This window comes from Pleuronectes platessa, chromosome 15 (genome assembly GCF_947347685.1).
Source record: "Pleuronectes platessa chromosome 15, fPlePla1.1, whole genome shotgun sequence".
Lineage (NCBI taxonomy): Eukaryota > Metazoa > Chordata > Actinopteri > Pleuronectiformes > Pleuronectidae > Pleuronectes > Pleuronectes platessa.
The window spans coordinates 24404316-24430124 of NC_070640.1; the positions used below are offsets into that span (position 1 = coordinate 24404316).

The 25809-nt window shown below is 40.0% G+C and overlaps 2 protein-coding genes across 5 annotated transcripts in view; one reads left to right on the forward strand and one right to left on the reverse strand.

The window, feature by feature from the left end:
• The window catches only part of LOC128456600 (dapper homolog 3), an 82674-nt gene extending 77836 nt beyond the window's left edge, over window positions 1–4838 (forward strand). For all 4 annotated transcript variants that reach the window (XM_053440819.1, XM_053440821.1, XM_053440823.1 and 1 more), the window contains one exon: window positions 1134–4838. In XM_053440819.1, coding sequence (XP_053296794.1) covers window positions 1134–2776 — 1643 coding nt within the window. In that variant the 3' untranslated portion in view covers window positions 2777–4838. The remainder of the gene's footprint in view (window positions 1–1133) is intronic.
• Window positions 4839–11798: 6960 nt separating this feature from the next.
• LOC128457216 (protein LBH) lies at window positions 11799–17595 on the reverse strand. Its single transcript, XM_053441815.1, has 4 exons — window positions 17441–17595; window positions 14866–14944; window positions 13126–13379; window positions 11799–12835 (listed from the first exon to the last, which is right to left on the reverse strand). Exons 1-4 carry the CDS (start codon window positions 17464–17466, stop codon window positions 12718–12720), a joined length of 477 nt encoding a protein of 158 aa, XP_053297790.1. The 5' UTR covers window positions 17467–17595; the 3' UTR covers window positions 11799–12717.
• Between the last annotated feature and the right edge of the window lie 8214 nt (window positions 17596–25809).

Consider the following 25809-nt stretch of genomic DNA (forward strand, 5'->3'; position numbering starts at 1 on the left):
ATTGAAGATTTGCATTAGTTCATGCAGGACATGGATTCATGTGTTCAGCTGTCATAAGCTACTGAGGTTTGTGGTCACGTGCAGTCACCCACCAATCATAGCCTTTTTCCTCAACAAAGTGGTCCATTTAAATATGACCTCCTCGTCTCTGATTCCTGCTCAGCTACGCTTCCTCTCAGGCTCTGCTGCCGGCAACTTGCCTCCAACTTTTAGAGTCCAAACATGTTTGTGGTAAATAGTATTCATCTTGAACAAAATGTATCAGCTTACACCCCAAAGTTTTTTTTGCATGTATTCCCTTTTTTATCTTAGCATGCTGCATGGCTAATCCAGGGTACATCCAAAAAGCCATCCTCGCCAAGCATAACTGAATTCCCATTTGTGCAATAAATAATTACATCATGACAAAGTGTTTCTGACTGAAGTAGTGTAGGGTTGTGGTTTTACCTCCTCCTGGAGGTTTTCACATCTGTCTGCTCTGTGTTTACTTATGTGTTTGTTTATTTTGTTGGTGGAGCCATGACAGGACCCGAAGCAAACATTCAGGCAATAATGCAGAGTAAAGTTTATGTTCATTAAATGAAACAGTATTTGCTTTATCACTGTTCAAGTGTTTGGCCTTTATATAAGTTTGAATGATTTGATGAACTGGTGTAATTTATTCACACATAGCATGTCAGCTATGTTTTGGCCCACAGGCTTTGAGGACCATTGTGTCTTTAGCCCTGCCCCAACTGACATTGGCACTTATTGAACAAACCCTTAGATATACGTATACCAAATTTGAAGCCAATGAGATGAATGGTTTTCGAGACATGACCTACACATACAGAAATGTTTGTTGAATTAGTAGGTATGTAATTACAAGATAAAGTATCAAAAAGAAAATATATGATTATGTGATGATGGTAATATATATTATATATATATGTTTATGTAAATATATATATTTTAAAAGTGTTAAGCTCCTGGTAGCTTCTCATCCGTCCACAACATACTTTATAATATACAATACAGATAGGAGTGTTACATTAATACCTTTCTTTGTCCTCCATTTGCAATGGTCAGGATACTGTAGTTGTAATACCAAAAATAATACTGATCATTTATGTGGTGTTTTCTTTGTTTGTCAGGAGATGTCCTTGTAACGCAGAAAAATGGATCTCCTGAATCAAATAATCAACCTGTGATCCCAAGTTCCCTCTTAGTCCCTGAGGGTACACAAGAGACAGAGATAGGAGAATCATGGCAATCAGATACGACGAGACAAGCCACGGTTACTGATGCCTTCGGGGTGATGTGGAATGATGATCCCATTCAGGAAGATTATCAACAAGCACAAAAAGTAGAGAATTACATATTCGGTCTTATCCAACGCAGAGTTTTACCCATGCGCCCCTCCAAGCCCCGCACCAGCCTCTCACATGATGCCCGAGTTGTCAATGTTGTGAGGCAGAGTAGTTTGTGCCGTAAGGAAGAACAAGATTCACTAAAGCAGGTGTCTGTTCAACAGATCTCAACTCTGTCCCAGTGTTCAGAGGGAGCTGCCTCACAGGCTTGCCAAAATGTGGATCAGAAATGTCATCTAGGGACCGAGTTTAATGAAGAGGCCTCACCCTTTTACCACAACCACCTCCTCCAAAGTGTCCCGTATCAACCAGGATTTTATCACAAGCCAAGGCAGGCCTCTATGGTTCACACATCCAGCTCAACCTTGCCAGATTATCTATCTTGCAGTGTGCAGCCAGCCAAACAAGACTCCAGCAATAGTGAAACCGATTCAACCCTGATTCACAACTACCAGCCAGCTCCAGCTGTGTCAAAGTCTCACTATCCACCTTCTCCTGATGGGCAGTTGGTCAATGCAGAGTATATTCCAGCCCAGCCCTGTCGAGCCTACACCAGAGCTTATGCCCAGTATCACTCCAATCCCCAGAAGGGCTCTGGGATACTTAAACCTAGCAGAAGCATGTTTTCTCCAGAAGGAAACCATCATCATGAAGAGCAGCAGCCAACAGCTTCTCAGGTCCAGCCCTCCAGATGTCGGGGGGGCCCAAAGAAGTGCCGTTTGAATGAAGAGAGAAGTGGTGCCACAAAGAGGCTAGGGAAGAAGGCGTGTAGGTCTCAGTCAGAAAACAGCTTGCAAAGGGCTCCAGAGCGCAAGTACAATACGGTAGAGAGGGATGGTGGAGAAAGTGGGAGTGGTGGAAGGGGAAGCCGGAATAGTCAATCCAGGAGCAAGAAACAGCAGCAAGGAAGTGGTAGCTGTCGGCGCTGGCAGTCCAGTCTTGAGCTCAGCCAAGATGAAGCTGACCAGCTGCCCGTACCAGCACATGTGGCAAACCAAAGGGAGCCTTGTCCTAGGCGCACACGCAAATCTCGTACACATGCATCATATGTCTCTCCACACCGCAACCATAATCTCCTCCAACACTCACACCATCATCAACCTATGGAGTACCAGTTAGAGAGGGATCAAGTGCCACTGTGTAAGCCAAGTGAGAACTACCTTCATCAAGATCAGGGTGAGTCTGAGTCAAGCATGAGCGAGGCTGACTCTCCAGACTCCAGCTCTTTATCCAGTGACTCAGATGAAAGTGGTGGTCTGGTTTGGCCCCAACAACTCCCCCCTCAACTTTCCCTCCCATCACCTCCGGCCCCACCTGGAGCCCCAATGCAGCCCAAAGCTTTTGTCAAGATTAAGGCCTCACATGCCCTTAAGAAGAAGATCTTGCGCTTCCGCACTGGTTCGCTGAAAGTAATGACCACTGTATGATGTGGAATAATGGCCGAAATAAAGTAATATGAGCTGTCAAGCTTTGGACTATGTAGTAGCATGACAGAACACAAACTGTGAACACAACAAAAATGTTAATTAGGTATGATATGAAAATCTATTTCTACATGGAAGTAGTCTGACCTTCTCTGACTGAATTGATCGGATGGCTTTAGATCACCCTCAACAAGCAATGAAAGAAATGGCTATCACCATATCAGTTATTTGTTTAACATGTTGTATGTAAAATCGTTATGAAGTGTAATAGTTTGGATGGAAGTTTGGATGACTCATGCTTTGTCAAAGGATAGCCTGATCAAAGCACATGTCAACCCGAATGTCTTGGAAGTCACAGTATTTCATGGTTTTAGCTTTCAGCCATACTCAGATAAATGTTCAATATATAAGTGTTTTTATGAGCTGTTGGTTCTCATGCAATGCCATTTTTATATTTTAATGCAAATTTTGTTATTTTTATTCTTGTTTTCCTTTTTGTGTGGATTGTATGTATGAGTGATCTAAGTCAGTTACATCAGACCTTTAACTTTAACCTTTTAATGAGTAACTGTCTGATCATTAACATAACCTCTACACTCCCCTTTAAGAGGGAATGTTATTATGCAGATAAAAGAATTGATTAAAACAAAGCAGTTCATGATTTAGGTGGGAGGTGGGCTAGGCTATGTGAGAGTCATGAGAGAATAGTGTACCGGTGGCGATGTTTAACTGTTGGGTACAACAGAGGATGTTCACTTAAAAAGTCACTTAAAGGCTCCAGTCAGCAGTTCTGACTGGAGCCTTTACTGAGTTTCCCAGGCAAACTTTTCCAGAGGGTTTGGACCTTGACAGCAAAGCCCCGGTCAGCTACGGTTTTGAACAAGGAATATCTAACATCACCTTATTAGAAGATCTCAGGCTACGGGCTGGTGAGTACTGATTTAGAATTGTAACTTGAGGCAAAAAAAGCATCAGCAATTGGTGGGTGGCAGACATTAACATTAGCTTTACACTCTCTAAGGAAGGCAATGGTTCGACCAGTACATGTTTGCCGTAAAAAAGAAACATAAAATCACAAGCACCCTATGTAATTTATGTTCAATTCTGAGTATTTACTGCCACTGATGGCTCCAGATGTTGGCTGGGGAGGTTGGTGGTTGTCATCAGCCATCAATAACAGTAACTTGAAAGTGAATCCAGGTCGTCGTAAACTTTATGAAACTACCCTGTGTAAAATGGTCAGAGACAGGTAGTGATCCTCAGCTCTTATTGAATGTGACTCTTAAAAAAATGTATCCACCTTCTCTAATTCTGTCGTTTTTTTATAAATGAATTTTGGTATTTAGGGAAGTTGCATTTACACGACAGGTGTTTTCCCCATGTAGAAAGAGGCCTAGTTATTTTTCTAGACAGGTGAAAACTGCTGCATGTTTAAAGAGTATGTTTTCATTGCCATGAAGTCAGCCTTAATTTTAAAAGAAGGATCCATTGTCTCCCACTTTCCCATGCAAGTTTAACTCCTATTTATCCATCATCTTTATCCACTCTCAACAAACTTTTACATGTGCACATTGTGTGCATTATTATTGATGTTATTAAATATATCTGTCAGACATGGCCAAATATGAAACTGAAAAGGAGTGGTTCTGGAGGAGGTACAGGTTATTACAATACAAAGGGCCTCTGAATTTGCGGATGAGTTAATTATTGTAATTTTTTATAGCAGCACACGAAAAACAGTAAGATACAACAGTATCTTTAAATTATCTTTAGAAAATGTTGGTGGGATTATGTCTCACTTACAGAGCAACTGTGTGCTATTATATATACCCTATTGAAGGGTGCTGAATGCTATCCATTTTTCAATTCTAACGTTTTAATATTAATAATAATTACATGGTTGCCTGCACAAGAATGTATTTAATGTTACAATGTCACTTTCAGTATTTGACAGTATTATCATTTTACATGCACTACCCAACTCACTATGAGGTTCCTTTTGAATAAAAATTGTAATGCGGTATATACAATATGTTTTAGAAAATAAAGATATATCAAAAGATAACATTTGTGTTTCTTAAATATTCTAGAAGAAAAACAATAACCACTAGTTTCATCAGTTGACGCTTGTTCACTGCCTCACTATATGTATATTCAGACCAAGCATCCTGACACAGGCATAGAAAACACACACAGCACACAAGCGATCGAATAGAATAGTTGTTCTCACACGCACTGGACTCAGGAGATCCTCCACGTTTTCTCTGGCTGGACTGTACCAACTGCACTTTTTTGCTGCACAAAGGAACTGTGCACTTGCATGGCCATTATACAAGACATGAGTAACAGAAAAAAATTCAATTTAAAGATAGAAATATTATAGATGCATTTACCTAAACTGAGTTATAGCAGACTATGGCACGTGACTCCTACAACAAGTGTGTGTGCTTTTACATATATCTTTGTGAGGACCAGTTTGAGCATACAACCTTCGTTTTCATTTTTTGCAATGGAATTAATTTGTGAAGCACTTTGTAACCTTGTTGGTTTGAGGGTTAGGGTAAGAATTAGGTTTAGGTTAGAGTTAGGGTAAAGATTTGAGTGAGGCTACAGTGCCTTGCATAAGTATTCACCCCCCTTGGACTTTTTCCCATTATGTACTGTTACTAACTGGAATTCAAATAGACTTAAATAAACTTTTTCCCGTTTGATCAACAAAACATGCATAGTACTTTGGAGGTGCAAAATAAATTTTATTGTGACACAAACAATAATGAGAACAAAAAAGTTGACATCTGTTGGGTGCATAAGTATTCACCCCCCTGTGTCAATACTTGGTAGAACCCCCTTTCGCTGCAATTACAGCTGCAAGTCTTTTGGGGTATGTCTCTACCAGCTTTGCACATCTAGAGATGGAAAGGTTTGTCCATTCTTCTTGGCAAAAAAGATGAAGCTCAGTCAGATTGGATGGAGACCGTCTGTGAACCGTAATCTTCAAGTCTTGCCATAGATTCTCTATTGGATTGAGGTCTGGGCTTTGAATGGGCCATTTTAAGACATTAACATTCTTTAATCCAAACCATTCCTTTGTAGCTCTGGCTGTATGTTTAGGGTCATTGTTCTGCTGGAAGATGAACCTCCGCCCCAGTCTCAAGTCTTTTGCAGACTGCATCAGATTTTCTTCAAGGATTTCCCTGTATTTGGCTCCATCCATCTTTCCCTCTATTCTGACCAGTTTCCTTGTACCTGCTGAAGAGAAGCATCCCCACAGCATGATGCTACCACCACCATGTTTCACTGTTGGGATGGTGTGCTCAGGGTGATGGGCAGTGTTGGGTTTTCGCCACACATAGCGTTTTGCATTGAGGCCAAAAAGTTCAATTTTGGTCTCATCTGACCAGAGCACCTTCTTCCACATGTTTGCTGTGTCTCCCACATGGCTTCTGGCAAACTCCAAACAGGATTTTTTATGGATCCCTTTCAACAATGGCTTTCTTCTTGCCACTCTTCCATAAAGGCCAGATTTGTGGAGTAGACGACTAATAGTTGTCCTGTGGACAGATTCTTCCACCTCAGCTGTGGATCTCGGCAACTCCTCCAGAGTAACCATGGGCCTCCTGGTTGCTTCTCTGATTAATTTTCTCCTTGTCCGACTCTTCAGTTTGGGTGGACGGCCTCCTCTTGGTAGGTTTGCGGTTGTGCCATATTCTTTCCATTTTCTTATGATGGATTTTATGGTGCTCAGAGAGATGTTCAAAGCTCTGGATATTTTTTTATAACCTAACCCTGCTTCATATTTCTCCACAACTTTATCCCTGACCTGTTTGGTGAGCTCCTTGGTCTTCATGATGCTGTTTGTTCAGTAATGATCTCCAACAAACTGAGTCCGTCACAGAACAGGTGTATTTATACTGAGATTAAATTGCAGACAGGTGGACCCTATTTACTAATTATGTGACTTGCAAATGTGACTTGTGAATGCAATTGGTCGCACCAGATCTTTGTTAGGGGTTTCACAGTAAAGGGGGTGAATACATATGCACTCAACACTTTTCAGATTTTTATTTGTAAATAATTGTGAAATCCATGTAATATTTCCCCCCACTTCCAAATGATGCACTATTTTGTGTTGGTCCATTACATAAACTCACGATGAAATACATTTTAATCTGTGGTTATACCATGACAAAATGTAGAAAAGTCCAAAGGGGGTGAATACTTATGCAAGGCACTGTATAAGTGTGATGTTTAAGGTTGGGATGGAGGGTTAGGAAATGCATTTTGCCAAGGATCGTTCTCACCAAGATATATATAAAAACATATGTATGTGTGTGTGTGTATGAAGCGAGCACAAGGGGATTTATATTAACTGGGTTGTTTTATGACATTCGGATTCAGCTATAGCTGCTTATGTTCATTAAAGTGGAAAAGACAGGAAATAAGAATTAGAACTGCTCATATAAGCCACCAATGCTCCAATGGGAAACAACAGACCCTCTCACTTCTGCTACATCTGAAGCTCTTTATCATTTAATCTATCTCAGTATTTGGGACTTTTTCCCAGTCGCCATCCTTTCATGCTGATGTCCTTCTCTTCCAATCCTTCATCCCTCCATCTGTTAGTGGTTAGAAGAAATGTGCTTCCTTCAGGGCCAGGAACATGGAGTATTTCCTGTATTGCCAGAGAGTCTGGGGAGGGGGTGGGGGCAAGAAGGGAGGAGAAGGAACAGTGAGGCACTGAGCCTGAGGAGGAAACCCACACTGAGAAAGTGAAACAGAGAGACAGTGAGAGATGGGGGGGTGGGAAATGAGGGCCTCATGTGTATACATCTGGCTTTGATTAGCCAGACAGAGAGGGTGATGGTGAGAGAGGAGACAGAGGGGCTATTATTTTTGGAACTTTAAGAGATTCAGTGTGATTTACCTATTTTTTTTTTATCTCTTCCATCCTTGTATTATTGTTCCTTTTTCCTTCTACCCGGTTCATTCATCCCTGAAAAATTACCCCCTATAGTCTGTGCGGTACTTTGAAGGGAAAGCTTTAAATTCACTCATTGTATACTCACCACGATGCCCATGGAGGGATGGGTGAAGTGTTTTGAGTTCACAAAACACTTCTGGAGTTTAAGGGGTAAACTTTGTTGCAGCCGAATCCAATACAATTGAAGTCAATTGCGACCTACAATTAAGTTTAAAACATGGTGTAATCAACACCGTTTTGAGCCGAATATGAATGTCGGGGCTTGCAGACACTTGACACCACACAAGCAGCATGGAGGCATTTCATGTTTTTTATGTTGTTTTATTACGTCTGAAATGTACTTCGGATTCTGCTGCAACAAAGTTTACCCCTTAAACTCTAGTGGCCAATGGTTGATGATTGCTTTTAAATTTTTGAGTGAACAACACCTTAAATATATCCCATCAACGCGTTTTAGCAACCTCTGCTGGCTTCAGTATTTGTTACAGGAACAATGGCGATAGTTGACATAGTCTAAAGAGGGAAAAAAAACTAGAGCTGTGAAAAATAACGCGTTAACGCGTTATGATTAAATTACAGGATTAATTCGTTTTTTTTTTTTTAAACGCATTTAACGCATGCGCAGAAGGACCTTCCAATTCCGCCGCCTCTGCACTAGTTGCCGCTCTAATGCAGTCAGACGGCAGCTGCCATTCAAACAAACAAACAACATGGATAATTCTGATGAACCTGAGGACCTTCTGGACGGGAAGATCGTGTTCCAAAAAAACAAAGATCGAACATTCAGTAAAACCAAGGTGATATGCACACTCTGCGAGAAGTGAGGCGAGGGGCGTTCAAGTGGAATGCGCCAAACCAGACTCACTCGCAGGACACATTGTGCAAAAGAAGCGGTCAGCTTTACTGTCAGAGAATTTGAACAAGTTAGTTTGCCTCACCAACTGGCTAAAGACCGAGTAGCTAAGAGGGCCTTTAGAGGCATTAGATTGTATCATGGTGTGGTTAATGGTTGTGTGACAAAAAATATAAAAAATGTCAACCATCCTATGGCTAAGAAGCTCAAATAATTTCTGTTTGATTTAAAAAAAAAAAAGTTTTATCCAACCACACAATGGCTAAGGAGCCCGAATATTGTTTAGGATGAAGATTATATTAATGTTCCATATGGAAAAGCAATGATAACTGCTGAAGAACTGCTGAGTTGCAGCACAAAAGAAAAGTTAAATGTCATAAATCTTGTTTTCACAAAAATATTCCGAGAAAATCGGTAATGTGATTAATCATGATTAATCCATAGAAACCTGTGATTAATTTGATTAAAAATTTTAATCATTTCACAGCCCTAAAAAAAACACATTGGCTTGAGGTTGTGGACGACTGTTACGTCCCCCAAGCTATCTAGGGTACAGGAACAAACAATTAGAAAATAAAACCGGATCCTAAACAAGGAAGCCAGAAGATTTGGGGTTAACAAGGAAATAAGGATTTATTAACTAATCTTTCAGTTAACAGAAAACACCCTTCCTATGGCGGAAGGGGAAAAAGAAAAACACCAACCAACAACCAATACTATGACACAGCAAGCCCACATGGCACGTCCACCCAGCCCGACTCCTCTCTACGTCTGCTCCCTAACTGCTGCCTTGCTCACCGGCACAGCTGAGGGTCTTTATTGGCCACACCCTGATGCCAGAGTGGCCTCAGATGTGCCATTGGAGATGCTTCTGGAGCTCCCACCTGGTGCAGACGAGAGAGGGGGAGAGAGACAAAACACAGCACGTAACATCGACAAATGATCAAAAAACTTGAGGAGTGCATGCCTCAACAGGTCTGCTGAGGTCTTTTAGAAGTAATGAAGAGAAGGAATGATGGCCACTAAAAAATATGTAATTTCAAGATATTTTTCTGAATTGATTAAGACACAAATTTAAAGATGCTCTCAAAAGCTTTGTAACTGCTAGATTTTGTCAATTAAGAATGCCAGTTAGCCAGCAATGGTTACTCCACCTTCTTCTGCACACTGTAAATGGTAAGTCATCTGCATTTACGGTATGTGGTGCTTTTCTGCTCTTGATGACCACTCAAAGCATTCATGCTTTTTCCATTGGCCAAATCACAGCCACATTCATACAGTGCATCTCTGTACAGCACTTTGTGTTTTTGTTTTGTTTTTTATCTAACACAAAGAGTGAGCCATTTCTAGGCATTTTCGAGCACTCAGGGTGGGGCTTTCGAGTGGGTCCCCGGGCTCGGCTGGTGCTAGAGATTTTCTTCTACCATGTATTGTCTTTTTCCCTAACAAACAATGTGGGACCATTTGTCACTCAAACCCACTCTGGGCTATTTGGGGTTCACAGTGCTCCCTTGCTGCTCCCTCTGGTATTTGGATTTATTTGATACATTTATATTAGCTAGGAATGAATACATTTGAAGCCCAAAGTTTGAAAATATATCTAATCTTGGTTCTTCCGGGGCCTGTATCTCAACAGCCACAATTATTTAGTATTGAAGACCACAACAGTTGAGTCTAATGTTTAGTTAAGAATCAAAGTAAAAAGAACCAGGGGGGATTTTAGAACCATCAGAGCCGACAAAGAGTGAATGTATAAATAAGACAAAACATTTGTGTCGCTCAATGTCAGCATAATTTCTCAAAATCCCTAGGCAATGTCAACCAACCTCTGTTTCTTTCCAGAGCCCCCTCCCCCCAAGGTTTATTTTCAGCTCTGATGAATGTGAGGGAGAGCAAGAGAAGTCCAAGAACACCACAGCAGCGGCCCAGCATTTATGAAACATTAGCACATTTTAGACTGAAAGTAGGCCACACTATACACAGTATTATTGGTTCATATAGTAAAATGTCAGACTGTCCCATTGTGTCAAGTCTATCTGAAGATTTATCAAAACACATCCACACAGTCTCTCTGTATAGTGTGTGTAGGTAGTGTTTGTCATGTAGACTGTGGAGATGTATTTTATATATGTAGGTCCACAGAGAAACACAAAGAAAGAAATTTCAAGCAGAGTTCAGAATTCTGACCATATTTGTCTTTTGAAACTTAATTTCCTTAAGGCTATAAAGTCTTCTCTGCATTTTGGTTCATTTTTAAGAAAGAAAGAAAATGACTACATTTTATGAAAGTCTTATAATGTAGGCCTTAACACTTTCCTGCCCTGACAATGGCCAGTCCCTCTTTTTCTCCTGATGAATGGTTTCACCACAACAACAACTGGACTGGGTCAGCATGACATGTGAGTGCCTGTCATCAGCTATGTGACTGGTAGTTCACGGGTCTAAATTCTTTTATGGCTTTGGACTGCACCAATAGACAATATTTTCAGTGTTTATCTCATTTAAACTTGTATGCCTGGTCAGCTGACTGATGAAGGGTTCTTTAACACATTCTAAATCTAAAATGGTCAACTAAGAAATGCTCAGACATCTTTATGCAGAGACTATATGCTCCAACTTTGATATTCAAAAAAAGTGGCTGTCAGAGTTTTGCATCAAATCAACCACTATTCTTTTCAGATAGTTCTCTGCTGAAATTGAGTTGCCACAAAGTTTTTTTTAGACTCAACCAGTGAGATGTGTTGCTCTAGTTCCCTCTAGAGGTCAGAATCTGTAGACACAAGCTCACTGATGTAACTTGATGGGCTGTCTGTGAAACCGGTCAATTTGAATTGAAATTGGACTATTGAAACCTATATGATCCTCAATCTGCTAGGAAACTACAATTTTAGCAACAGTAAAAACTGTGTCTTACATTTGATTGATTCCAGTGTGTGTGGTTCTCCTAGCCCAAACAACCTATACATATTCTACTCTTGTAAGTGTAGAGGCATTGACATAATGAATATTTATATCCTTAAGAAAATGTACAATTGTATAGGGGCATATTAGCCACCCACACTGGCAGTTTAGAAATGACAGGTGTGTGATGTTTCATGTTTCATTCCTCAATCATGAATGATGCAGGACACATGTAGTTGTGAAATTGTATTTTCAGATTTTATCAACAGTTTTTCTTACAAGATGGCGGAAAGAGCAGTTCACCCAAAATCTGTGGCTATAAAAAACAATAACATTGATGATCTCAACAGTCGCCATCTATTGTATTCTCAAATGTGGCTGAACCTACAGAATTATATGAAGGTGTTGATATAGTGAGCATTGTAAACATGAACGTGGCCTTATTACTGTAACTGTTATACAAATGTTCCATACTACAGTTGGTGACATTACTATGACTTCTATACTCTGACTTAAAAAAAAAAACATACATTTCGAAGGGACTGTACACTTGTATGTAGGTCAATAGATGGGGGTAATAGCTGTAATGTCCCAACATGGTCTTAATTCCATCAAAGATGATTTTACTCCTTGACATATACAGTTTAATTATTAGGCAATTTAATTCAATATTCATATCTGTGAAAACCTCATACATACTGGTCAATTATTTTGACATGATGGAGGTGCCCTCCATTCTGTGGGTCCACTAATGCCATGACGAAGTTATTCCATGCCACAGTTGTAGCTCACATTGCTATGGTAACAGCCATAACAGACATTTGGGGTCTGGGCCTTCATGCTTTAGTAAACTGGATAATTCATCACATGCGTGCTGTAGAATGAGACTGGTGTTGCAAAGGAATAAATTCACCCTCAGAAGTACTGGAGGTTGTCGCTACAGTCTCATTACTTCAGTCCACAAGTCAGAAACAGTAAGTGCAGCAGTTAACCACAGATAATTCTAAACTGGATATAGCAATACTGGATCACCTTAATATTAGTTATCTGAAATGGATCTTGCATCTTCACTTTACTCACCCTTCCCAATAGGATTATCATTTATTGGTATAGTACTCATGAACTGGTTATACATTTATATATAAACACAATATATATACACAATTCAGGTAAACTGCAATGGTGTCAGTCCATACTGGTTGTACTAGTTCAACTCTTCTGACATGGTGGGGCAGCTTCAAGGTGGGTGGGGGAGGCAGGCGGAGTCAGACGGGAGAGGGAGAGTTGACTCTGGGACGGTCCAATAGAAAACTTCCTGCCAACTGAGCTGCAACAATGAAAATGTAAAGAAACTGTCATATGTTACAAAGGATACAGAGGATATTATCCATCATATTGTATTTAATTCACTGAATAGGACAAGTTTTTATTTCAGTGATGATACAACATTAAAATTCGACTTCAATCGCCATCATTTACACCATACATTTAGCCTAAATGTACTCTGATATCCTCCGCTGGACTTAACTTAATTGTCTTTGTGCAGGGATAAAAAGAACACAGGTCAAATGTGTTTGAAAGGCAGGATCAAATAATATACAACTGCAGTGTCCTCACCTTTCTTCCATCCCCATCTCCTCCTGCTGATCTCCATCCACAGAGGCCTCTGTGTTATCACCAGAGCTTTCCTCCTCTTCACCCACATTGTGGCTCATTTGGCATTGACGAGGCCAGTGATACGCCACACTCTCCAACTCACTGAGCTCAGTGGGCTCCACAACAATAGAGGGGAGACGCTCCCTCCTATACAGAAAGTCATCCGGGTAAGAACTGGAATCAGAGTCTTCATTTTTGTCGGCTTCTGGAAAGATCTGGACCAGGGAGATATATGATTTGTATTCATTTTCCTTAAAAAAATCTAAAGTTATGCTAATTATTTCGGTTATTCCAAACTTTTAAGGTGTTTAAAACCATCTGAGGATACATCTTAGAATATTAACCCTCAGACCTTCCAAGTAACTGCTGAATCACCACTCTTGCATGCAAATGTTACCGACAGATTGAGTGATGGAGTTATCAAGCTTCACAATGGATCAGCCAAGTACTGTTGCTCTTTCAAAATAAATTGGTTTCTAATATCTCAGGACAGGCCGTGTTGGCAATCCAATGTTTTTAGACAAATCCCTACAGGTACTTTCCGTAGAAAATTCCCCAATTCCCAACACAAGGATGGACTTCCCCATCCACAGTGAGTTTAACATTGTATATTTAGTATTAAGCATGTTTGAACAAAAAACACGATGCACTGTATGTACTAATCTTTTTCAGAATTTAGAATAATTCTTTAGACATGCTTACAGCACGTTTATAAAATGTCTCAGTTATTGCAGTTTGCAAAGCACAGCCTCTTGCCTGTTGTGTTGTCCACAAACCAACTACACAACAGTTTGCAAGCTTAGGCTTGAGATATATGCAAAAAAAGTTCAAACACAAGAGTAGGCTTCACACAGTTGAACAAGTCATTAGTTGAGATGGATGGATGGATCGTTTTTCAGGACTATTCATGGCTACGTGTAAATGGGAATATTAAATGTATAATAATCTAAATTTACCAGGTCAACAGCTTAATGGGTATGTTGTCTTTTTAAGAAAAAGTTCACAAAAATCATTCGATCACATGGTAGCCGAACATACAGACCTGAGTGACAGAGGGATCATTTCACTTTTTAACTTGCAGAAATCACTGCAATCGCTAGAATAACAGATGTGTCTAGGGATTTTGTCAAACAATTTTATAAAATCATAAATAGCAGAAGAGAGCAGAAGCTGGAAATGTCTTGAATGTAGCGCCTGCCTGTCCTAAACTGTTAACAACGGGTCACTGGTTCACACACGTTCCATTGTCTGATACAGAAGCAGAAAAACATGTCAATGAATAAAAGCTTTACTTTGGATTCAGCGTCATTAAAATACTGTATATGTGATCACAGACAGCAGAGAGGCAATCAGAGAAAGAAAGGGGAGGGCAAGCAGAATATAAAGATGATGTGAGATCTTCATAAATATGTACATTTATTGTATTAATTCCCCAAGCAACATTTACCGACTTTAGATTCAAGCTGTTATCAGTCAAACCAGTTTTTAGCTACATCCTCAACTTTGCACAGTCTAGTCATGTTATATGGTTCAGCCTAATCTACACACTAAAAATGCTGGGTTATTTCCATAACCCAAATGCTGGTTTGAGATAGGTATAATAGAGATAACACTATTAAAACTAATCAAAAATGTGGATCTGAAAACAAGTGATGCAATTTAATCAAGGGACACTAAGGCGGGCAAGTATGTCAGTTGTACCTGGTAGGCTCTGCTGCCTCTTCGCTCCACTGAACTGTCCTCCATCTGAGATTCTACTTGACTGAGAATGGTGCTCATACTGCAAAAAGCACAACACATTGTTTAATTAAGGTCAATTTTGCCTGAAGCATTTACACTAGCAAAGGTCTGCATTTCATCAACACAGCACAATGCCTTCTTTGCCCCAAGTCTACAATGCAATGACCTTTCACATCAACCTCACAGAGTTCCAATCACATTAACAAGGGTTTTAGTCTATTTAGACCAGTGATTCTCAAACTGTGTGGGGCAAGGAGGCATAACAGGTGGGGGAAACGTGAGGAAATGTGAGGTGGAACTAATATTATAGCCGAACTAATGTTTTGAAGTCTGCATCTCTTTGAAGGCGGAGCAGTAAACAAATCGCTCTTTCTCCGTAGCCAGGGGTCGGCAAACCGCGGCTTCAGCCCCTCTGCAGTGGCTTCCTCTACAGTGTTATGCATGTCGCGCATATTTTTCGCGAACGGAGAGTGCACACACTCAGGCCCCGGGGCTCCGCCCCGCACACACTCACTCGCTCAGAGACACACACACGAGATCAGAGCTCGTTCACGTGAAGCAGCCGGTCAGGGACAAACAAGAGACAGTGTTCAAAAAACAAGTTGAAAAGAAATAACGATGAAGTCTATCTTGCTCTTGGGTTCACAGTCAATGTGGAAGGACATGAGGAGAGACCAGTGTGTATTTCATGTCTGAAAACTCTATGAGACCCAACAAATTAAGAAGACACTTAGAAACATTACACCCCAGTCACATGCACATGTTCTTTTTGGTTGAGCTTTATCGTCTTAGTAACAAAGTGATATAATTGAATTTATTTTTTCTCTATTATTGAAAAAGTACAGACCGGTGGAGGAATGTAGTGATAAATGTCACCTCAAGTACTTCCATTAAGTTAAATTTAAGCAAATTTATGGCACTATTTTTTGAAAAAGTGACAAATGTTACAAAAATATGCTTTTTAAAGGTTTTTTATTTGTACATCAGAAATTCCTGAAAGTAATGTGGAATTAATGTTCATGTGTATGTTATCTAAATACACATGTTAAACTTGGCCCATTTTGTCATCATTTTGTTGGGGCAGGGGTGCTCCCGAATGCCACCCGCTGGTGGGGCATGAAAAATATTCGAGCTCCAAAGTGGGGCATGAGAGAAAAAGTTTGAGAACCACTGATTTAGACACATGGAACTGTGGTATTTTTTTGGGTGTGTACATGAATGGTAGCCGCAGAAATTGCACACTGCCATGTTGTCGGAACACAAACAGCATTGACAGGGGCTTTGCTTTGGTTTGACTCAATGACAACCTCAGCGTATTTGTGTCAAATAAGGTTTACGATTTCAAACAGCTCAACTCACACCTTCCAAGACATCTGGCTAACATTTGGGGCTTTTCGTTATGAGAGTTTCAAATTGCTAATCATTGCTCTATATTCATTGTATTTCATTTTATCGCATTCACATTGTTAAAAATTAAAAAGAAATTTGAGAGAATAGTACAAATGTTTAGGGTTATTACATAATATAATGTGAGTTAAAACATATTCATTCAGATAGACTAAAACGTACACGAATACCACCTGTTAACCTGATCACCAGTTAAACTGGAACATTTTAAAAACGACTGTTTCATGTTGGAAGAAAAGCTCTATTTGGCAATAACTACAACATCATAGAAAATATACATCCAAATAGAATCAAGACGTAGTCAGAATTTTTTTTTTATCGTATTGTGGCAAGACCAGGAAAGGCAGAGACGCAGGTAAGCTAAACAACCAAATGTGGAACATTTTATTTCATTTAACTTAACTCATTTTCACAGACTGTTTGAGATGGAGGAGTGCTTTATCATAGGTTTCAGTGGGACAAAAATACTGTATTGAAAAATACTTCAGGGCTGAGGAGGGAGCTGGCAAAGTAAGATGTTATTTTCCTCTGAGTTAATCTGCAGGTAAGCACTTAATGAAATAACAGGCTTGAACAACAACTGACTTGTCAGCTGCAAAGATGGGGGAAGGGTGAGAAAAGGTGGGAAACAAAAAAGACAGCCTGACATATAGGGTTATAATTATTAAGGAATTAAGGGCAAAGTTGAATAGTTGTATAATGGAGTGATTATCCTGTAAGGTAACATTGACATTGCAAACATTTATGTTTTTGTAACCAAGGCATGAGTTCATATTTCTAGTTATATGTGTATAAACACACTGACATATAAGCACAGAGTATTTAAAATCTAGAGGGACAAAATATGTGAGTAAATGTCTCTAATCACAATGCTTTATTTCTGAATTTATATTTCTGAATAGAGACAGTGATGCTACTGTCATGAATTTGATATATGATTTCATTCCAGGCAGTCAATTTCCATTTCATGGTCCCAATAAATTTAGTCTCAGGTATGATCTTGTTGAATTTATGGTACCCTCTTATTTAAGAATATAACACAAAACACCATTTCTCACAGCTGTGGTAGCATGGGCAGGTAGATACATCATGTTCTAAGTATTTAGAATGTTTTTGTCATGTTTCTTACCTGTGTGAGACAGGGATACAGCTCATCTTTACAGGTATTTAAAGGATTAAAATATTTTGGGGTTGAAATCAAGAAAGTATTTCCAATGTCTTCTTTTTACCGCTGACAAACTATCCCTATTGAAAGTTGGTCACTCTGAATTGTCCGTCACTTTTTTTGACTTTTTCCTGACAGTGACACTTTCAAGCTGTCTTCACTAAACCCGGCCCCTCCTTCCTCTTATCCTCCTCTTCCTTAATTTCCTCCAATGGCTTGCACACTGACGCACATAAACCAGCTTTACAAGCTGACAGGCTTTAGCGTCACTTTTGATTACAAGTAAAGCCTTGATGTAACATGTGAGTGTGCAGCAATACTGTGCCTCATATTGTTCTCCTGCTGATGGGCTGCACTCATTCATCACATGTTGGACATTATTTTACTTTATGATTAATGCAAGAGGCTTTTCCACTAAAACTATCGTGGAAAGGATATTAACACATTTCTTTAAGTTAGCATGTCTTTATTTCCTTCTTTACTTGTTCAATAATATGAGGTGAACACAGAGGAGAGTTAATTAGAATAGTGTTCCTATAATATTACCTCAAATAAATTCATCCAGCTGTCAAGTGAAGTTCCCCTGCTGCAGCTCGCCAAGTCAATTTAGAACCAGTAGGAGGTGCTAATGTATGTGGGGCTGGAGTATTCTCCATGAACATTAAATTTGCCTGACCTAGTTTGATAGATGATAAATTTCCCAGTGTTCTATAACTGTAATCTGTCCCTTTATTTTTTAATAATTATCACATACATCTTTTAGGATTAATAGGGAATACCATTTATGTAATATACAGTATATTATATGCAATTACACTGTGTAACTAAATAATCTGTATATTATTGCGACATTGTCATAATGTAGACTAAGATAAAATGCTGGATGGGCGGGTTTAAGGGCAGGATTTTCAAAGTGTTGGCTGAACATTGTCCATGCAAAATTTTCCTTGAATGAAAAAAGTAAGAGAAATGTGGGCAATGGCATCAAGTCATGGTGTCATGAATAAATAATTCATGAGGATTATCTTCTGTAATGCAGTGGTTGTCATCATCTTGTCAATTATCACCTCCAGGTCTGTAATTTTTAAAGGTTTTAGAGAAGCTGTGGCATTGGTAAAATGTGACACATCGGTTCTTAGGGATGTTTGATACACAAGCAACCTCAAGAAAAATAGGCACCCATCTTTTTGCTATGCTATTCAATCAAATTTGTTGAGTTTCTCAAACTGTAATGTTCAAGAAGAACAGGCCAGCATGACCATGATCTTTGTCCACATCAAATCAGTTAAAATTCTTTGATTCAAGTTAATGTTTGTGCCAAATGTGAGCAGATACCCTTAAGGGGCCTTGACCTTTGACCACCAAAATCGAATCAGTTCATCATTGAGTCCAAGTGATACAAAATGTTTGTACCAAATGTGACGAAACTCAAGGCACACTTGAAATATTGTTTCAATAGAATGGGACAGACGGACGGACGACAACCCCAAAACATAATGCCTCAGGCCACTAGCTATTGCCAGCACGGAGGCTTCAAATCATAATCACTTTAATGTGGTTGTGAGGCCATTCAGTTTGAAACAAAAAGCAGTTTAAACAACTATGAAATTAAACTATTACAAGTTTAAGGCAGTGTGGTGTATTTCTAAAAAGAGAATAGGAAGGACGCCATTCAATCGTAAAGTCTGAACAGAAGTTGAGCAGAAGAGAAAGAGAGTGAGTGGAAAAGAGCACAGACACAGATCTACAGACACTACTGCAGGAGATAAATTATGGATTGAAAGGGTGGATTAAAAGACAAACAGTTGATTTACAAAACCACTCAGTTTGGCGAGAAGATATTATCTCGGCTGCTGAAATAAGATTGAGTGTGGGGTGGCAGATTAAATAGGGAGGATACGTGGGGTGACAAAGGGGAGAGGTGGTGAGAGAATAGAGATACAAAATAATTAAGGGATACAACAATTTTTTTAAATTTTTTTTTGCAAATAAATAAATTTGCACTATTCAAAACATGACATGAATGAAAACTAAAAGCTCAGATTCATGTCAGTGGTTCATATTTATCGCAGGGAAAGAAAAAACAGAAGAAGAGCAATCAAGGGCAGGTAAAAAAAAAAAGGGGGAATTGTTTTAGAGCATTCACGCACTTCTCTATAAGGTTTAACTGTTGTAGTAGAAAAAAGGATAGTACTTTGAATAGAGGGAGTGGGTAGAGACCGAGAGGGAGATTCAAGCACCATAAAAGGTATTGAGTCAGAGCTAGAGAAACTGCAGGTTTGACAGATGTGGCACAACCATGGAAAGCCACAGGAAGAGAAGAACAAGGGCAGAGGACAGACAGACAAAGAGAGGAGGGATCTGACTTACAAAGATAAACAGAGAGAGGAAAAACGTGAGAGGGAACATGACCTATTGAAAGAGGATGTTTGCATAGAAACAACACAATCTTGAACAGTGATTAAGCTTAGCAGGTAAAGAGTAAAAACGATAAGCGGGGTAAGGGGAAGGCTTAGGTTGTGATACAGAAAGAGATCCCAAAAAGCGACTGTCTGTTTGGCAGAGGTGAAGCCAGAGAGAGATTGGACTGTTACTGTATTCTCAAGAAACCAAATAGAGAAACTGTTAAGGAAGAGGAAAAATATGTTCCACCTTAAATTCATGCAAATTCAACAACTGGACATCAGGGTTTCACTGCTATTTTAAACCAGCACGCACCTCACCCATTGGGCATCATGTCGACTAGCCCTGGCCTTGACCTGACCAGAACGGGAGCGCACAGACCACTGGACCTGTTGGACTCCAGACCCTGTTGGACCTACTAGTAGGGGTCTATCAGGAGTTCTATTCCTCACTATTTGCAAGGGAGAAGAATGTATCTCATTTCCTTCAATTGTGTCAGTGTTTTCTCTTATTTGTATGTCGACCTTCTGGTTGGAGGACGACCGCTCTACCCCTCAGCCACAACAGTTAACACCAAGTAGACGGCACTGTAACTCACCGCACTCTGCTATCTTTTCAGTGATTTCCTTATAGTCAAGTGCCATAAGAATCTCTTTCTCTGTTGCAAACAAAACAGTGAGAATGTGATACTTCCAAGGGCTTTTACTTTATAATTCTACCCAGATAGAATGTGATTGTCTGGGTGACAAGCTGAGGTGGTGAAATTGGAAAAAAGAAATTAATCTGACGAAACAGATTCATTATAAAGAGTGAAGCCTTGACTGCAGTCCTGTACTGCTGTCAGTTTCGTCGGTTGCCAGATAAGTGGATTCTAAATGTCTGACAAATCATTCCTGTTTTCTACATTATTGCTGGTCAAGTTATCAATTCAAGGCCGAAAAGACCAGGCCACAGGGAAATGTCCCTGCAGTCCTGATGTGCACTACGCCACTGGTGATGAGTAAGAATAAGTGATAAGGCCTTCAGAGCATTGTGTTACAGATAAAATTTGATGTTCATCTGAAGTCTGATTGTTAGTGTGACATTAGATCTACTAGCTACTGAAGGCTGTACATTTTGAACAGCCCACTGTCTTAAGAACAAGACTATACACCCACACTAATACACTAATGCACTGCGAAAGAGCAACAGCGATGGTAAAAAGTAAGAGCATGGATTCATTTTCTTAGCATGAGAATGATGTCGAACTTTAAATTAGTGTTAGCAACACTTTGTATTCAGTGATGATTTAATGAGATTCAACAAGGTAGGAAACAGTGACTGTATCATTGTTTCCAAAAGTCTCATTTTTTGTCCATTCATTTTAGCATTTTAGCAACTAAAACAGGTCCAATAGCATATCCAAAAGTTCACTGTTTATATTCAGTACCAAGTGTTCAGGGTCATTGCAGGAAGTGGTTTTTCCTTTTATAATCTGATGAGCCCATCAGCAGAACATAATTTGTCTATGGCTTTCAAAACCTTTACAAAATGCTACTGCAAAAGTATACCTGGTTTCTAAGCTGACACAGCTCTAGCTAATGTTTGGGATAAAATAATTACATAGAGAATGATCATGGTCATGGTTAAAATATTGACTATTGTTGAAGTGCAGAATATTACCAGTAGCCTGATGTTTCCTTGATCCGTCCATCTTCCCTGACCTCCTCCTCTTTACTTTGTTCATCCAACTCTGTGAAACAATATAGCAAGCTAGCAGGTGAGTAAAGTACTGAAGGAAATACAAAGGCATATCAGAAAGGAAAAGGTGAGGCCATTGGCAATATCAACATTTTCCCAAGAGATCTTATCAAACTCTATTAACCCAACTTTCATTGAAAACAGTTCCACAACCTCCGTAGTTTCCGTAAATGTCAACAAAGACATCACAACTCTGAAATTTAGTTAGTTTTCTTCTGTGCTGTATTCTAAATACACACAATTTCCCAGTTTGGGCACTTTCTTTATGAGTTTTATGAATTGGAGTAGAACTGATGTTATGTGCAGTAAATATACTTGGGAAATTGTTGTATAATATGATTGAATGTAATCACTATGAGGTTTTTTTTCAACATATTTTTACAAGAAAACGTTTTAGTTGTGTAAATACCTGTATGTATATGCTGGGATAGGAATAGGAATTATTAAATACTGTATCAAAGTAATACAGGGTAATCCAATAGTAAACCCTTAATTTTCCAATAACTTAAAAAAAAAAATTCAATTGGCCTCATGTTGCTGTCCACAGCTGAACTTGTGACATGGTAAATGGTTTTGTATTTATATTACGCTTTTCTGGTCATGATAACCACTCAAAGCTCTTTACAGTACAGTTTTACACAAACACACACATTCATACAGCGCATCTATTAGCAGCACTTTTGCTGTTCTATGAGGGGCAATTCAGGGTTCAGCATCTTGCCCAAGGATACTTCAGGGAAGACTGGGTATCGAACTGCAAACCTTCAGGTTGGAGGACGACCGCACTACCCATCAGCCTCAAGTTCGGCCTCTATCATTGTATCATTGATTACAGGGCAAAAACCCCTGATGACGCTAAGGAGCAAAGGGAATTTATGACACATGACACACGGAGCTTCTCTTTCCAGCTTCTCCTTCCTCTTCTCCATCCCTATCCTCCTTCCTCGGAATCCCTTTGCTTTATTGCCCGCAGATCCAGGGCCTCTGTGGCCGCACCATGGATTCCGATTTGTTGATCGCGCATCAGAGGTCGCAATGGTGGATCCAGTATGGCGGATTCTATATCGTGTGGGCTGAGCATAATGGTAATGGCGGATCCTGTGTCGCGTTGGCATCATATAATATATAATAAATCAATACTGCTAAAAACTTTAATCTTGATGATGTTTTCCTACACGTGGCATCTATTGCACTTCTGTCCGTCCTGGGAGAGGGATCCCTCACATGTGGCTCTCTCTGAGGTTTCTACGTATTTTTACCCTGTAAAAGGGTTTTTAGTAGTTTTTCCTTACTCTTGCTGAGGGTTAAGGACAGAGGATGTCACACCATGTTAAAGCCCTAGAAGACGAACTGTGATTTGTGAATATGGGCTATACAAATAAAATTTGATTGATTGATTGATAGGTCGAAAAATACAGTTTAACTGCCATCACCTGAGACTTAATCTGTACAAATGTTAGTGATCTGTATTACGTTTAAATGTTGATCACTTTGTTTCAATGCAAACTCTAGCATCACAAATTTAGAAGGCTGTGACGCAGCACAGATCACAAGGCTAGGCCCACCCAGAGATACCATGCATGCAGTGGCCTGATGTTCCAGGAAACCTGTAGCTCGGTAGCTACACTAATGTGTGTTCTTGAAGTTTCTCTCTTTGCCAATTTTAAAACAAAACACGGCAGGGTGCCTATGACTGCATTCCTTTCAGTGAGTGTGGAGAAGGGGAATGAAAATAGAAATATATGACTGGAAAACTTGACTCAATTCATAAATGATTGCCGCTATTTTTAGCAAAGCAGAGTGACTGTTATTCAGACAGTTGCTGTGCTGAGAAGGAACTCCCTCTATGGCAAACAGTCTTCTGTTCAGCTGAAGGATACAGGGAGCATCAAACCAACTACATGTTTCAAAGAGGCTGGTCTGATTTGACCACATCTGAGAAAAGAAGAGCGAGGAGGCACAGTTTAGTTTCACAGTTCCAAAAGGTTAAATCATTTGCACAGATGTGGGCACACCTGACCGCATCACTTTAATCAGCTTAAAATCACTTTATGAGAGTCTGTAAGGATCGGGCGAGCTGTGGTAGGAATAACCTTCGTTCGGTGTTCGCATTTTGCTTTGGATCGGTTGTGGTTCAGGAAGAAGAGTGGGCAAGACACTGAATGCCCAATGACCCTGATTATATGAGTCATATGGAAGCTTTATATGAATGTATGAATGGGACTTGATTGGTTTTTCAAAGTGCTATATAAATATAGTCTATTTACAGTCCTGACAGTGTACTGTTGACCCATTACAAAATGTAACTTCTGCCACTTTTTGCATTTTCTTTCTCACACCCCGCACCAAAAATAAAAGCAGTTTCTGACCAACACTCATTGCAGTTTTAAAGGTTTTTAAACCTAGAACACTAACGTCGGGTGTTTTTTACCATATCCATTGTGTTGCTGCTGTCTGAGTGGCGTGGGTCCCTAGGTAGCTTCATGCTGCTCACTGATATCATATAAGGTAGAGTAGTTTTCCTGCTCCCATCCCTGTTTTTTTCAATAGGCACGTGTTTGGGTAATTTTCACCCGAACACAGTGTTTGTATAAATTTGTCTCATTCATCATGTACCGGTCTGTAGCTGCAGCAGTTTTATTCATCAGCAAAGGTCCCGTGAAGCCTGCTTGGTTAATTTCTAATCCCAGTTCGTCTGGTGTCTCTGCTCCTGTCCATTTATCCAGCAGCATCTCCATTTCCTCCTTTCTCAGTCTTTTAATCCATTCTTTTAAAAAGTTTCTGGTGTGTTGGCTTGACTTCAGGCTCAGTAGAGAAGCTTCTGCTTCGTGTTGTGAAGTCGTGGACCTGCTACAAACACTTATAGTTTCAGCTTCACTGTCCTGGCTGAATGTAAACGTTGGGTGGGACCAGGTCTGCTGTTGTGCTGATCATCCAGCCCCGTGGATCAGAGGCTCTTCCAGGAGCCAAAACAGTGAAGCTGCAGGCTCCACTCTGTTCCAATTAAAAAGAGCCAACGCTCTAAACCAGGGATGCCAGGGTTACAGCCCGCGGGCCGGACCTGGCCGACTGCACGTCACAACTGGCCCGCCGTTGATAAGGGGAGAATATATTTTTTAATTTAAATTTTATCAATTATTTTTAATTTTTTTTTTTTGTAATTTTCTGTGGTATCCGTCAGTTGGTCTGTTGCTGCTGCCCGCCTCAGCTGCAGCAGCGCCGGTAGTGCTGATCGAGATGTCGTTACTAGCTGAGTACACTGTGTTGAATAAGTACTGAGATATCCTCAGGGTCAGTGAATAAGTCGGGTGGGAAGATTTAAAGATGCTCTCAAAAGCTTTGTAACTGCTAGATTTTGTCAATTAAGAATGCCAGTTAGCCAGCAATGGTTACTCCACCTTCTTCTGCACACTGTAAATGGTAAGTCATCTGCATTTACGGTATGTGGTGCTTTTCTGCTCTTGATGACCACTCAAAGCATTCATGCTTTTTCCATTGGCCAAATCACAGCCATATTCATACAGTGCATCTCTGTACAGCACTTTGTGTTTTTGTTTTGTTTTTTATCTAACACAAAGAGTGAGCCATTTCTAGGCATTTTCGAGCACTCAGGGTGGGGCTTTCGAGTGGGTCCCCGGGCTCGGCTGGTGCTAGAGATTTTCTTCTACCATGTATTGTCTTTTTCCCTAACAAACAATGTGGGACCATTTGTCACTCAAACCCACTCTGGGCTATTTGGGGTTCACAGTGCTCCCTTGCTGCTCCCTCTGGTATTTGGATTTATTTGATACATTTATATTAGCTAGGAATGAATACATTTGAAGCCCAAAGTTTGAAAATATATCTAATCTTGGTTCTTCCGGGGCCTGTGTCTCAACAGCCACAATTATTTAGTATTGAAGACCACAACAGTTGAGTCTAATGTTTAGTTAAGAATCAAAGTAAAAAGAACCAGGGGGGATTTTAGAACCATCAGAGCCGACAAAGAGTGAATGTATAAATAAGACAAAACATTTGTGTCGCTCAATGTCAGCATAATTTCTCAAAATCCCTAGGCAATGTCAACCAACCTCTGTTTCTTTCCAGAGCCCCCTCCCCCCAAGGTTTATTTTCAGCTCTGATGAATGTGAGGGAGAGCAAGAGAAGTCCAAGAACACCACAGCAGCGGCCCAGCATTTATGAAACATTAG

Bases quoted from the DNA above. Each gene is read 5' to 3' on its own strand.
- LOC128457216 (XM_053441815.1), bottom strand. From the start codon at position 17,466: ATGAGCTGTATCCCTGTCTCACACAG. The intron at 13,380-14,865 runs GTACAACTGACA...TCCCTGGTCCAG, and splicing joins GAGGCAGCAGAGCCTACCAG to ATCTTTCCAGAAGCCGACAA. The intron at 12,836-13,125 runs GTGAGGACACTG...TCATTGTTGCAG, and splicing joins GAGATGGGGATGGAAGAAAG to CTCAGTTGGCAGGAAGTTTT.